Source organism: Tachypleus tridentatus, chromosome 1, assembly GCF_004210375.1.
Source record: "Tachypleus tridentatus isolate NWPU-2018 chromosome 1, ASM421037v1, whole genome shotgun sequence".
NCBI classification, from domain to species: domain Eukaryota; kingdom Metazoa; phylum Arthropoda; class Merostomata; order Xiphosura; family Limulidae; genus Tachypleus; species Tachypleus tridentatus.
In genome coordinates this window covers 153,728,963-153,743,405 of record NC_134825.1, presented here as the reverse complement: position 1 = coordinate 153,743,405, position 14,443 = coordinate 153,728,963, and the positions used below count along the sequence as shown (strand labels likewise).

At 37.4% G+C, this 14,443-nt stretch overlaps 1 protein-coding gene across 6 annotated transcripts in view; it reads right to left on the bottom strand.

Moving 5' to 3' along the window:
• LOC143227828 (ras GTPase-activating protein nGAP-like) overlaps nucleotides 1-14,443 on the bottom strand; it is a 215,607-nt gene that overhangs the window by 162,094 nt on the left and 39,070 nt on the right. For 5 of the 6 annotated variants that reach the window (XM_076459160.1, XM_076459169.1, XM_076459102.1 and 2 more), the window contains exon 2: nucleotides 10,642-10,808. In XM_076459160.1, the coding sequence (XP_076315275.1) occupies nucleotides 10,642-10,808 (167 nt within the window). The remainder of the gene's footprint in view (nucleotides 1-10,641; nucleotides 10,809-14,443) is intronic. The other variant, XM_076459112.1, reaches the window with a different exon arrangement.

Below are 14,443 nucleotides of genomic sequence, written 5' to 3'. Positions count from 1 at the left end.
AACGTCTTCAATTGAAGACCACGCCTACTGATGTAGTATAAATGAGTAGCTAGACATGAGGGTTGAAAGGAAGACGTACCTCTCAATTATCATAAGGCAGCTGATGATCTTCAGATAATCATTAAATCAACAATACCATAGAAAACACACACTTCTGAACAATAATTCAAAGTTACAGAAAATTTTTAATTTCAAATTAATTATGTTATTAATTATGAAAATGCAAAACATGAAATATGGAAATAAATTCCTAACAAGAAGAAAAGCTGCCGTAGATATGACCCAGATCTAAAACTTCGAAATCACCAATAATCAATAATTCGAAAAATCAATTAATGATCAATACCAATTAGAAAATGGCGTATTCTTATACATTTGTCTATTAGTGTTTTGAAAAGATAATGTAGCAGAAAACTTATAAGATGGAAATGTAACTAAAACTCTACAGATAGTACTCTATCTAAATGCTTTCGGTTTAACCGCTTTTGCATTTCAGATCTCACCAAAAACACTACAAAACTATTATAAAAACAACTTAATCAGAGATTTCGAAATCAAATGTGGTTAAAGAATAGCATTTCTGATCTATCCTTTGACCACCACAAGCCAATACTTAATCATTATTTTTCGTTCAATATCAGAATTCCTCATTTGGACTGAACGATGCGAGGCAAGACGATTCTACAAAAACAGTATATACATAGTGTACATAATGTTAGTTTAAACACTTAAAGAAGACGAAATATTACACAATTATAACTTTAGAAAATTGGTTTTGGTGCTGAATACTTAAAATGTTGAATTAAGAAATGTAGTAAAATAGTAAAATAATGGACCTTTAAATCAGCAAATAATATATACTGAATTTTCAGCTCAATACCAATAAGTACTAACAACCACTTAGAGGTTATTCACTAGAGATATGATAATTTTATTTTACCATAAGCCTAGATGTATTTATAGATAACTGATAAAGGATCCAATAATAGTGGAACACTGCGCATATTCTATGTTCTGTTCTACAGATAGTCAACCAAAATGTAAAATCGCAAAAGAGAAAAGGAAAAGAAAGACAACGAAAAACTGTTTAATATAATGATATAGATAGTGCACTGAGAAAGTTAAACGTTGAGAACAGAAGTGTTTAATCTGGTAGTTATTAGTGTTTATTACCAATTTAAGAAATTCACGTCTATTTCCAACCCATATCTTCAACTCAAGCGAACTTCAGACCTCTCATTCTCCAAACCATGTGTTTAAATTAAATCAAACTCAGAGTTTTGAGTGTCTAGTCGGTATCATTAGATTGTACAAAATATAAAACTTTTTCAGACTTCGGAGGAAAGTATTTCAAGGAATAGATATAAAACAAGAAAATAAAGGCTAATACCGTCTCAAACGAATTTCTATCAGAGACAGTAAATATTAGCCAGCGTATTGGTTCACGAATGTTCACTGGTGAAGACGTTTTTTTTTAAAGTAAGACATCTAATCTGACATCAAAATGTTAATAATTTGGCGCTGTGTGTGTTCCTATTTAGCTGTAGCGATTAAAACAACTTATAAATGTAGATATCTTATTTAAATTACTTTAAAAGAGTAATTTTCTTAAACAACATTAATAAATTGAGAATACTCCAGTTTCCAATTTTCATTTTGTTTGTACAGTCGTAATTCAGCTTTTATCTTAGTTCAGAAACGTCCTAAAAGTCCGTGCTGTATAAGATAAAATTGACTAAAATCACGTGCTAGTTAATATAAAGAAGGAAGGATCAATATCTTTGACCAAAATTTTAATCGTCTTTCAAAAAGTATAAAACGTTCCTAAAAAAATCTGCATTTGGCAAAAAGTGCAAAGTCCTGAATCTATCAAGTATAGCTTTGTATGTACCGTCAAACAAACAAGATGTGAGCTAAATGTAACTGTACCATTAACAGCACAGTAAAAGTAAGTTATATACAAGCACGTCACCATAATTACTGCAGGTTTAATACAATCTAGTCAGTTTTACATACATCATTAAGGCCTTACATGGCCAGGTGGGTTAAGGCGTTCGACTCGTAATCTGAGGGTCACGAGTTCGAATCCCCGTCGCACCAAACATGCTCGCCTTTTCAGCCATAGAGATGTTATAATGTAACGCTCAATCCACTATTCGTTGGTAAAAGAGTAGCCCAAGAGTTGGCGATGGGTGGTGATGACAAGCTGCCTTCCCTTTAGTCTTACACTGCTAAATTAGACACGGCTAGCACAGATAGACCTCCAGTAGCTTTGTGCGAAATTCAAAAAACAAAACGAATTTATGCAGTGGCGGCGCCAGGATATTTTTGTTGGGGTGGGGAACTGAGGTAAACTGTAACAAAGATACTAGGCTATTCTTTTATCAACGAATAGTAGGATTGACCATCACATTATAACGCCTCCACGGCTGAAAGAGCATGTATATTTGGTACGACGAGGATTCGAATCCGTGGCCCTTAGATTACGAGTCGAACGCCTTAACCCACTTGGCCATGCCGGGCCCTGAACTCTGATAAAAAGTAACAATATAATTTATAATGAGGTCAGCAGCAAGAAAAGCTGAGTTAAGAAAAGGAACAAAAATATCGGTAGACATAAGAACTAAGTAATTAAGATTATTGACCGTTTCAGTTGGAGTTTGGACAATTTTGTTTACTTTAGAAAATTGAAAAATTTACAATTTCCCACACATGTTGCAGACCTTAAAAGACTAAAAATACACTCCTTTCAATCATTATATATATTTAATAACACTTTTTGCTGTGTTTAAATAAGCAACTGAAATGAGGGGAACACCATTTATCATCGTTAAAATAAATATAAATTTCATCACCCTTGCAAATACAATTATGCACGTGTCGAGAGAGAGGCTTTATTCAATGACTTTGCGGCAACGAAGGCACGATAGCGTGTGTACAGCTACAGTGCGTCGCTTCCCCCTGTACCGGATATTATCTCTATCAGCCAATGATAAAATTGTTTTTTAGTAGTTTGCTGTTAATGTTTATATTATGCAAAGTCGTTATTAATTCTTTTCTTATAATTAGTTACTGATCAATGACGATTAAAATTCAGTATACTTATTAATTCAAATGTTTAAAAATCAGATGTGATTTGTATTGCGCATTTTAAAAGCGTTATTTAATCTTTTGCCATATTATACGAAAACTAAGAGCATGTTTCTTTTCTTAGTCATAAAATCCCGCATTCAAAGTAATGCCTAAAATAATGTAGTACTCTATTGGCCCGGCATGGCCAGGTGATTAAGGCGTGGGACTCGTAATCTGAGGGTCGCGAGTTCGAATCCCCGTCGCACCAAACATGCTCGCCTTTTCAGCCATAGAGATGTTATAATGCAACGCTCAATCCACTATTCGTTGGTAAAAGAGTAGCCAAAGAGTTGGCGGTGGGTGGTGATGACTAGCTGCCTTCCCTCTAGTCTTACACTGCAAAATTAGGGACAGCTAGCGCAGATAGCCCTCGAGTAGCTTTACGAGAAATTCAAACCAAATTTTCTTGAAATTAAAAAAAAAACGTATGCAATGCCATCTAGTAGCAGACTTTGTTAGCAATACAAAACAGTATCTTTGTTGTTATTTTAATAAAAACAAAAAGCTTTTGATACCTAATTAAACGAACTAACTGACGATTTAAACTTTGCGCTACCCAGGTAACTTTAATTCCCATTTCGATTACTTGAAACAAGTACCATTTAAAATAAATATTTTATAATGACAATAAATGAGAATGTAACATTGGTAAGCAGAATGTAAACAAATCCATACAACATTTCAAACTCTTACTATCAAACGGTTTCAGCAACAAAAACCATATAATAAAGTATTCACACTAAAACGGAGCTGAAATTACTTTTGTAACAAATGAAGAAAGAGGGAAAAAAACACTTCATTCGTTTTCCATCTGTTATAATACATACAATAAACAAGACTTCTCATTTTCTTACTTCAGTGGTAAAATAAATTGGGAGTATAGAACTAGTTTCAATTCATTTCAGACTAAACCTTTTGTCAATACTTCCAGAACACAGCGTGTAATGAACAAACAAGACACATTATTAAAACAATAATTAGGTGAATAAACACCAGAAAAACAAACACTGAAACATGTGTTGATGAAACTAGTCTGATATAAATGAAGTTAATCGATTCATAAGAATTACAAACCAGATTGGATAATCTAGGTTGTAGGGCTCATAAAGTAAACATGCATAACTTTTTTCGGTAACAAATAAAAAAAATTAATTCATAAAATTAATATACACTATATATTACTTGAAGAATTTGTACGTTCGAATATAAAATTTCAATACAATTACAGTACATCTTAAATGTTACTTTGGGAATTTATAATCTTAATCGGAGTATAATATTTCATTTGTAGTTCTTTTCAACCACTAATAATAAAATGAGTCACTAAACGTAAATATGAAGCCCATTAGATCATTCTCTTCACTAATTCTTAATAATTTCGGGAAATTCCTCTCCTCTTCAGATAACTGCCAAAGGTTGGGTTTGTTCTGAATTTCGCGCAGAGCTACAAGAGGGCTCTCTGAGCTAGCCGTACCTAATTTAGCATTATAAGACTAGATGGGGACCCGGCATGGCCAAGCGTATTAAGGCGTTCGACTCGTAATCCGAGGGTCACGAGTTCGAATCCCTGTCGCATCAAACATGCTCGCCATTTCAGCCGTGGTGGCGTTATAATATGATGGTCAATCCCACTATTCGTTGGTAAAAGAGTAGCCCAAAAGTTGACAGTGGGTGGTGATGACTAGCTGCCTTCCCTCTAGTCTTACACTGCTAAATTAGGGACGGCTAGCGCAGAGCCCTCGAGTAGCTTTGCGCGAAATTAAAAACAAACAAGACTAGAGGGAAGGCAGCTAGTCATCACCACCCACCACCAATTCTTGGGATAATCTTTTACCAACGAATTTGATAAAATTATGCTTCAAATTATGCCTATAATAATGACTGTCACTTTATTCTGCTTCCTTACTATTCATTATTTTTGTTGTCGTGGTGAACTGATGTATTTGTTTTCCAATTTCTTTTGGAAACAATATGTTATTTACATAACATTTCGCTTTTAAAATCATCTTTTATGCTTTTTATACATTCCCTATATCAGATTAACAATATTTTGCAATTTTTTTGTATCCATTTATGTCTAAATAGTTATTTGCTTAATCTACTTTTATATACTATATACAGCTAGACCTAGAAAAGAAATGTTGCCCTGATGTTTCACTCTCATCTGTATATATATCCGTTGTGTCCCAGCCAATAAGTGACCCTTTAAAAAGAAAATAGAGCACGACCCAACGGCGAGTCGTGTGGGTATCACTGGAAGATTATCACGACCTACCGGTGGGTCGTGTGGAAGCCACCGTATTAAAACCATTACCATCTATTATGCTCCTTCGAATGCTAAACATATGCAGCCTATCCATTTATCGGGATTCAGGTCTTGATGACCTGGGAGGGTAAGGTTTAAATTGGCCTCTTCTGTTACTGCCTTCCTTTCCAAGGTTATATCCGTTTCAATGTTGTCAGGTTATGTGTTTCTTTATGAAACAATGTTAGCTGTGTAGTTGTGTTTGTGGAAGTATGGGTAATTGTATAAGCTAGATAGTAATAGAGTTACAGTCATGTGAAAAAGTTAGGAACTCTATGAAACCCTGTGTATTTTTGTAACATTTTTGGATATATATATATATATTTAACCTCAATTTTAACAATACTGAGAGATCATAGGAATATAACTAAACAATTAAAACTGAAGAAAATCTAAATGTAATTCTACAAAAATGCATATTCTAACTGAGGAAAAAGTTAGGACACTCTATCCCCTAATAGCTAGTGTTAGCCCCTTTGACTGAAATAACTGCAGTGAGACGCTTCTTGTAGCCATCTACCAGTCTCTGACATCGGTCTGAAGAAAGTTTGCCCCACCCCTCAATGTAGGATTCTTTCAGCTGTGAGATGTTTGAGGGGTTTCTTGCATGTACAGCCTGTTTCAAGTCACCCCACAGCATCTCAATGAGATTAAGATCTGGGCTTTGACTCAGCCATTCCAGGACTCTCCATTTCTTAGTTTTCAGCCAGTCCTTGATGGATTTACTAGTATGTTTTGGGTCATTGTCATGTTGCAGGGTCCAGTTCCGCTTCAGCTTTAATTTTCTTACAGATGAACTTACATGTTCCTCAAGCACCCTCTGATACACAGTAGAATTCATGGTAGATTCTATGATTGTGAGCTGTCCAGGTCCTGCTGCAGCAAAGCAGCCTCAAACCATGACACTTCCACCTCCATGCTTCACAGTTTGTATAAGGTTCTTTTCCTGGAATGCTGTATTTGGTTTATGCCAAACATGTTCTCTGTTCTGGTGTCCAAATAATTCAATTTTGGACTAATCTGTTCTAAGAACATTATTCCAGAAGTCCCGGTCTTTGTCTACATTCTCTCTGGCAAACTTCAGTCTAGCCTTGATGTTTCTCTTAGAGAGCAAATGTTTTCCTTCTTGCACACCTCCCACGCAAGTTAAACTTGTGCAGTCTCTTTCTGATTGCAGAGGCGTGCACTTTCACATCAACAGTAGCCAGAGCCTGCTGTAGGTCCCGTGATGACATGTTAGGGTGTTTGGAGACCTCTTTTAGCATCTTGCGGTCTGCTCTCGGGGTGAACTTGCTTGGACGACCAGACCTGGGAATATTGGCAGTTGTTTTGAAAGCCCTCCACTTGTTGACTATTTTCTGGACAGTGGAATGGCTGATTTCAAAATCTTTTGGGATCTTTTTAAATACCATAACAGACTCATAAGCTGCTACAATTTTCTTTCTGATGGCCGCAGATAGCTCTTTTGCTGTCACCATGGTGCTCACTCTCACTTCAACAGTCAGAAGCACACCAAACTAAATGTCTGAGGTTTAAATATGGCAAGCCCCATTCAAAATGCTGAGTATCGATCTTCTAATCATGTGTTATTTTAAAGAGAAATATATGTAATAACGTTACAATACAAGCTCAGAGTATGTGATGTTACACGTGTTAAGGCACTGATTGTCAGACCAAAATGACAATAAAAGTTGTGCACTTTGAAAACGGAGGAAAACATTGGATTTTTCGCCAAAACGCATGCGTGTCCAATAAATCTGTTTGAGAGATCTGCATGTTGTGCAAGTGCAACATGTGCAAAATCCCTATAAAAGTGACGGGCTCTCGGTTTCCATAGCTCAGTGTTAAGCCGCCGACACGCAATACAGTTACGCCAAGATTGACTGAAGCACAACGCAACAACACCATTGGTCGCTTGGAAGCAGGCGAATCTCGATCAGATGTTGCCAGAGCTGTAAATGTCCACCCAAGCACCATCACAAGGCTATGGAATCGTCACCAACAACATGGATCAACTCGTGACCGGCCACGATCTGGCAGACCTCGTGTGACCACGCCCGCACAAGATCGCAACATCCGGTTACGTCACCTTCGGGATAGGACCACCACTGCGACGTCTATTGCCTCAACCATACCAGGGCTGCGAAAGATTTCCGATCAGACCGTACGCAACCGTCGACGAGATTCTTAGGCCCCATTAGCAACCCATCATGGTGAACGTCAACGACGTTTTTCAACATGACAACGCCCGTCTTCACACAGCCCGACTCACCACTGTCTTCTTGAGACACCACAACATCAACGTTCTTCCCTGGCCCTCCAGATCACCAGATTTAAACCCCATCGAACATCTTTGGGACGAGTTGGACCGACGTCTGCGACGGCGACAACCTCAATCGCAGACTCTATCTCAGCTTGCAGCAGCTTTGCAGGCTGAGTGGACAGCCATTCCACAGGATGTGATTCGTCATCTCATCGATTCCATGGGCAGGAAATCCCAAGCAGTTATTGATGCTCACGGGGGACATACTCGTTATTGACGTTGAGTGACGTTAAACTTCACCTAGTGAGCGTGGACTTCGCCTTTGCAGACTTTGGATGTTCAGCAGTGAATGTGCAAAGTTTCAGACATGTCATACAGAACTACCCGGAATAAACTTGTTAACAATTTGTCTCATATTTTGCCTTTTGCGTTTCTTTTTGTGAAGAGTATATCTATATATCCAAAAATGTTACAAAACTACACAGGATTTCATAGGGTGTTCTAACTTTTTTCACATGACTGTATGTGTTCTATAGCTGTCTTAATGATTAGTTTGATGCTGTCATCACGGTTTTAGGATATGTATTGTGCTAGGAATTCATAAAATATATACGAGGGCTGTTCAAAAAAATACGCGGACTGACGTCATAAAACAAAATGTACTTTATTTAGAAGTTACAGGTCTGGGACCCCTTCAAAGTACTCTCCTCCCCAACGCACACACTTATCCCAACGGTGTTTCCACTTGTTGAAACAGTCCTGGTACGCTTCTTTTGTAATGTCCTCCAGCTCCTTCGTCGCATTTGCCTTAATCTCGGGAATCGTCTCAAATCTTCTTCTTTTCAAGGGTCTTTTGAGCTTGGGGAACAAGAAAAAATCGCAAGGAGCAAGGTCAGGTGAGTAGGAGTGGGGGGGTGGGGAAGAACAGTGATCGAGTGTTTGGCCAAAAACTCACAAATTTCGCAGCAACGAGGTGCGTCTTCAATTTTTCGGTCAAAATCTCGTAACAAGATCCAACTGATATCCCACACTCTTCAGCAAGCTCCCTGACAGTCAGACGTCGATTTGCCCGCACCAGGGTGTTGATTTTGTCGACGTGTGGGTCGTCAATTGACGTGGAAGAACGTCCAGGACGCTCATCATCTTCAATGGACTGTCGACCATCCTTAAAACGTTCATGCCACTTGAAACATGCCGTACGCTTCATAGCAACATCACCGTAAGCCGTGTTAAGCATAGCAAAAGTTTCAGCCGCAGAGTTTCCAAGTTTAACACAAAATTTCACAGTGAGTCGTTGCTCCTTCAGGTCATTCATTCCGAAATCCGCCAAACGAAAAAATCGCACTTCACTTAAAACCGCGTAGCTAATACACAAATGAAGATATCTGCAATCGGAAAATGGCGTCGTAATCAGCTAATCTGTGCGAACCTAGCGACACCAAGCGGATTCCCCTGGAACCAACTGGAGCCGCGCAATTCAAACAGTCCGCGTATTTTTTGAACAGCCCTCGTATATTAGGTTGCTTCTGTAATTTTGCTTATTGTTTCATTATGTTGAGTTTGAACGTTTGTGTGGTCTTCATTGAAAAGTATTCTTGGTTTCGTTCGAATTTCGCACCAAGCTACACGAGAGCTATCTGTGCTAGCCGTCCATAAGTTGACAGCTGGTAAACACTACCCACCGCCAACTCTGTGGCTACTCTTTTAACAGAGCTCTACTGGAGGATCAAACCTTGTCTATTTTATTCAAGTTCTCACAAAGCTATTCAAGAGTTGTCTGCATTAGCCGTCCCTAATTCTAAAGACATATACTGGACAAAGATAGCTAGTCAACAAGAACTACCGCTAAATGTTGTTACTCTTTATCAATGAATAGTGGTACTGACCGTTACATTATCAACGTCCCTACAGCTGTAAAGACGAGCATGTTCGACGTGACTTGGATTTGAGACTGCGACCCTCACACTGCGATTCGAGCTATCTAGCCACCAGCCCATGCCAAGACAGAGAAGCATTTGTATCAGGTGCTGTTCTAGTACCAAGTCATATATGGAATATAAATGTTAAATGAATAAATTAAAATATATACACGATTAGTATTTTTTAAATCATTTAAACTTTTCTGCTGCCAGATGGTTCGTTTTTTTGTTTGTTTTGAATTTCGCGCAAAGCTACACGAAGGCTATCTGCGCTAGCCGTCCCTAACTTAGCAGTTTAAGGCTAGAGGGAAAGTAGCTTGTCATTACCACCCACTGCCAACTCTTGGGCTACTCTTTTACCAACGAATAGTGGGATTGATCGTAACATTATAACGCTCCCACAGCTGAGAGAGCAAACATGTTTAGTGCGACAAGGATTCGAACGCGCGACCTCAGAACACGAGTCGAGTGCTTTAACCACCTGGTCATGCAGGGCCATGGCTGCCAGACGGCACCGCAGTTTTAATAACAAAAAATAAACACCACAACTTCTAAAATGTGTAGCTGTTTGTGGGTACGTTTCAGATGAAATTATCCATTTTTAATATGTAGTTTACATAACACTTAAAGCATTTATCCTTAATATTTCAATACTTGTTTTTTTTCTTGAGTAAACTCAACTCTCTTTCACGTACATCGGCACTACTCACATTGGATATTGCCAATGGGGTAAAGAAGAGTCGGAACTCGTAATTTACTAGATAACCGCTTTAGGAGGGATTCGTTCGAAGTTATGGTGGTATGACGTTCCCGCTAAAAACAACAACAAAAAACCCTGCAGGTATTAAGTTAAGATATAGATGAAGACACTGAGTTATTAGATTACTTTCCTTTAAAGGTAATTACGATACGTATATTTGAGGAAAAGTAACAGTTCTTACAAAAAATGAATTACTGAAGTTACATGGTTAAAGGTAATACCAACACAGTATAAATAACGATATATACAAACAGACACGTACACACACACAAAATCTTACACTCATCTCTTCTGTAGGGTAATGTGTGAAAGTCTGATCCTTTTGAAGTAAAACACAATAAAATGGTTTCCAGTGTGGCTGACGTTTGGAGCTATGGTGGCTGAAGTGCAAACAACTGGTCGCTAAAGGTTCTGGGAAATTTTCCTTGTCTAGAAAGAAAGAAAAATGGCTGTTTACGTTAATCTGATAATGATCTGTAGATGGCCTACATAAATAACGGTAAGTTGTGTTTAAAATCAGTGAATTAAAAGTACCAACACGTCTCTGGCGCATAAAAATATTGATTTATATATCTATCATTATATTGTGACTACTGTAAATGTGAAACTTTGTGAAAATTCTTAATAATGAAAATGAGTGTTTATTTTTTAGTTATTCAACTTAGATCCCTAAAATATACAACTATATACAGCTAACGAAAATAGCATTTTACTAGTAAATAAATAAATACACACACACACACACATGTATATACAACAATTGTTTCTGTATTATTATTTAGTGTTCAATATAGTTGTTATAGGTAAACGTAACTATGAAACAGCTTTTCGTATTAGAGAAATATAACACCAATTACGTGTTTAAACATCCTTTCAACGTGATCTGGTAGTCAGCGTGCCAGAATGTGAACCTTAGGTTCCATGGTTGGTATCCCGTTGCTGCAAAATCGCGCTCCCCACGTTGGGAGCAGAGTTGTTTTATAAGTGACTATTAAATACCACTATTCAATTGAAGTAGTCGAAGTATTGACAAGCTTTCTTCCTCCTAGTCCACCAGTTTTTTGGGTTTTTTAAGTAGAACAGCTTTCACTTTATTGCATTTTTAATTTTAAAACCCATCTAACTAAAAACACAGCAAACAATAGACATCTCCTTCAGTTAAATGTACTTCTTATGGTTGTTTTTTAAAGCCCATATTAATATTTCACAAAACCTTTATAATACAATAAATTTCATTTAATGTGTTTTGTATAATACATTTGAAACACTGGACAAATACACGTGTATTAATAAACAAAAAAATTCAAAAAAAGAACGTTATTGACACACACTGCAACACCTTTTGCTTTCCATAAATCTGCGGTTCTACCACACGTATGCTCGGCATGGTCAGGTGGGTTAAGGAGTTCAGCTCATAATCCGAGGGTCGCGGGTTCGAATCCGAGTCGCACCAAACACGGTCGCCCTTTCAGCCGTGGGAGCGTTATAATATGACGGTCAACCCCACTATTCGTTGGTAAAAAAACAGCCCAGGAGTTGGCGGTGGGTGGTGATGACTAGCTGCCTTCCCTCTAGTCTTACACTGCTAAATTAGGGAAATTCAAAACAAACAAATCTACCACACGTACCTTGCGGACAGGCTTCTCACCAAGCATTTCAAGGGCAAACGTGTTAATTAAATTAATTCGTCTATAAAATAGGGACGTGGAGGATCGAACAAACCTAATATTCTAAAAAGTCTAAAACGACCCTTCGTGTATATTTTTATTTAAATAAATATACTTTACTATCACATAAATGAATTCAATTCTTTATGTAGATAAAATGATATACATTTACTTTTCATCAAAACCCCAAACTGTACAAAATATATAAAATTACCTGAAGAAAGGTTTCAAGTCTTTCACACAAACTCCTAACTTTTCAATAAATAGTGATGTTTACAGCAATACTACGAAAAATATTGTGCTGCCTAATGAGCGCCATTAAGCGCTTTAATCACTTTGGAAAACTTCTATTCCAGCGATAAATGTTTTTAGCCTAAAACGTATATTAGCAATAAAACTAAATGAATTATGCCAGTCTTCGACAAATATCGGGCGCCAGGTCGTCATAGCAACTAAGAAGTTCATTCTGGTGTCTAGTATTTTATCACATTATATTTGTGCATAGGACGGTATTGAATAAAACTCCAGTCTAGAACAATGCTAAGGGATTAAGACACTCAACTCGTACTCGATGGGTCGCGGGTTCGAATCCCCATCCCACTAAACATGCTCGCACTTTCAGTTGTGAAGGCGTTATAATGTAAAGGTCAATCTTACTATTCGTTGGTAAAAGAGCAACTCAAGAGTTGGTGATGTCTACCTGCTTTCCCTTTAGTCTTACACTGCTAAATTAGCTTAGCGCGAAATTCAAAAAAACAAACAAACAATTTTATTTTTCAAGAGTGATGCACTGCGGTTGCACAACACCTAAAGTATTTAGCGTCATTTTGTTTTTCTTCTTTATCAATTCAACCAATCACTGCGCATGTTTATACTCATACGACACCAAATGCAGTTAGTTCAGGCAACACTATCAAGTGGCTGTTGATATCACGTGATCGTTAGCATGCACTCGTTACTGTGAAAGTAAATAAATACACACTGGTGTCTCGATTATCCACGCTCGTCCATGGAAAGTAAAATAATAGAAACAGCGGCTGATAGAGGCGTGTGTTTTTCTAAAAGCAAAGCCACATCGGGCTACTTATTGCTTATAGAGGCAATAGAGTATCTCACATTTAGCTCACTGTCTAATCCAAATGAAAATTTTCAATATATTTAAGTTCCTTGTCTTAAATTATAAACTTTCTCCGAATTTAGTGAGTTACACGAGTCCAGTTACACTGTTTCTCCTATAAATTTTCCTCTTTTAGTTTCAGTTGATTTTAATCGCTAACATTGGTAAATAGCTCCTACATATCGGCACTTTTTCTGCTATAGACACAAAAGTGTATTCGCAGCCTTTGTTAAAACAGACTGAAGATACCGATCACGTGTAGGGAACTGGACAATATGTAACAGGATGACATCCCAAGACAACTGGGGTTAAAGGACGCCCGCTGTTCAATATCGAACGCTAACTGAAGTTAAATGAAACCTTAAAGAAATCTTACTGTGTGTTTTTCTATACTATACGTATAATCACTAATAGAATTAATGTTAACCAAGCTACCAATATTTTGTATTCCTGTATTAACAGCAAAAAGCAGCAAGAGGCAAGGCTACGCTTGAAACGGCCGACTTATGATTTGAACACACACCAGATCCTGCATACGTAAACCTTGGATATCATGCAACACGTGCACTTTTGCAACAAAAAATTAATTTCTGAGTGACAGCTTCTCCAAAACATGTAAATTATTGCCTGTAATTGTAAGGGCACGATTATTTTGAGAAAATCTGGGGGGGGGGGGTTAAAACCGCGAATAATCGATGAGGACCGAGTAGAGTAAACTGAGTTAGTTATGTGGATGTTTTACGAAGGTATGTGGGCCTACCAGCCTTTTTAAAAGAAAAACAATAAACCTGTTTCAGAAATCCTATTAAGCCAAGAATTACCGATGGGTTCAAAATCGACCTATCACCTTTATATAAACAATTTTTTTTCTAAACTGTTTATGCACCATATTTCTCGTGGGCCGATGACTTTGTTAATCATAAAGTTAATAATCATACGTGTGTCATACACAAATAACTTCGCTTCACAGTAGCACAGTTGTATGTTTGCGGACTTTAAACGTTAGAAACCGGGTTTCGATAGCAGTGGTGACCTGAGCATAGATATCCCATTATGCAGCTTTGTGTATGATAATTAGAAACAAACGCAAAGATTTAAACACAAATGCTATAAACGTTGTAGTTTATTCCATTTGCTAGCGCTGGGGTCCTCTATGTATTTTATATTAAAAAAAAAGTTATTTCACCAAATTTCAGGCCACTTTTTGTATAATTGAGTGTTGTAAAAAGCAAAATATTAAGTTTTCCCAAAATGATGCAATATCTGTAACCCACCAGCAA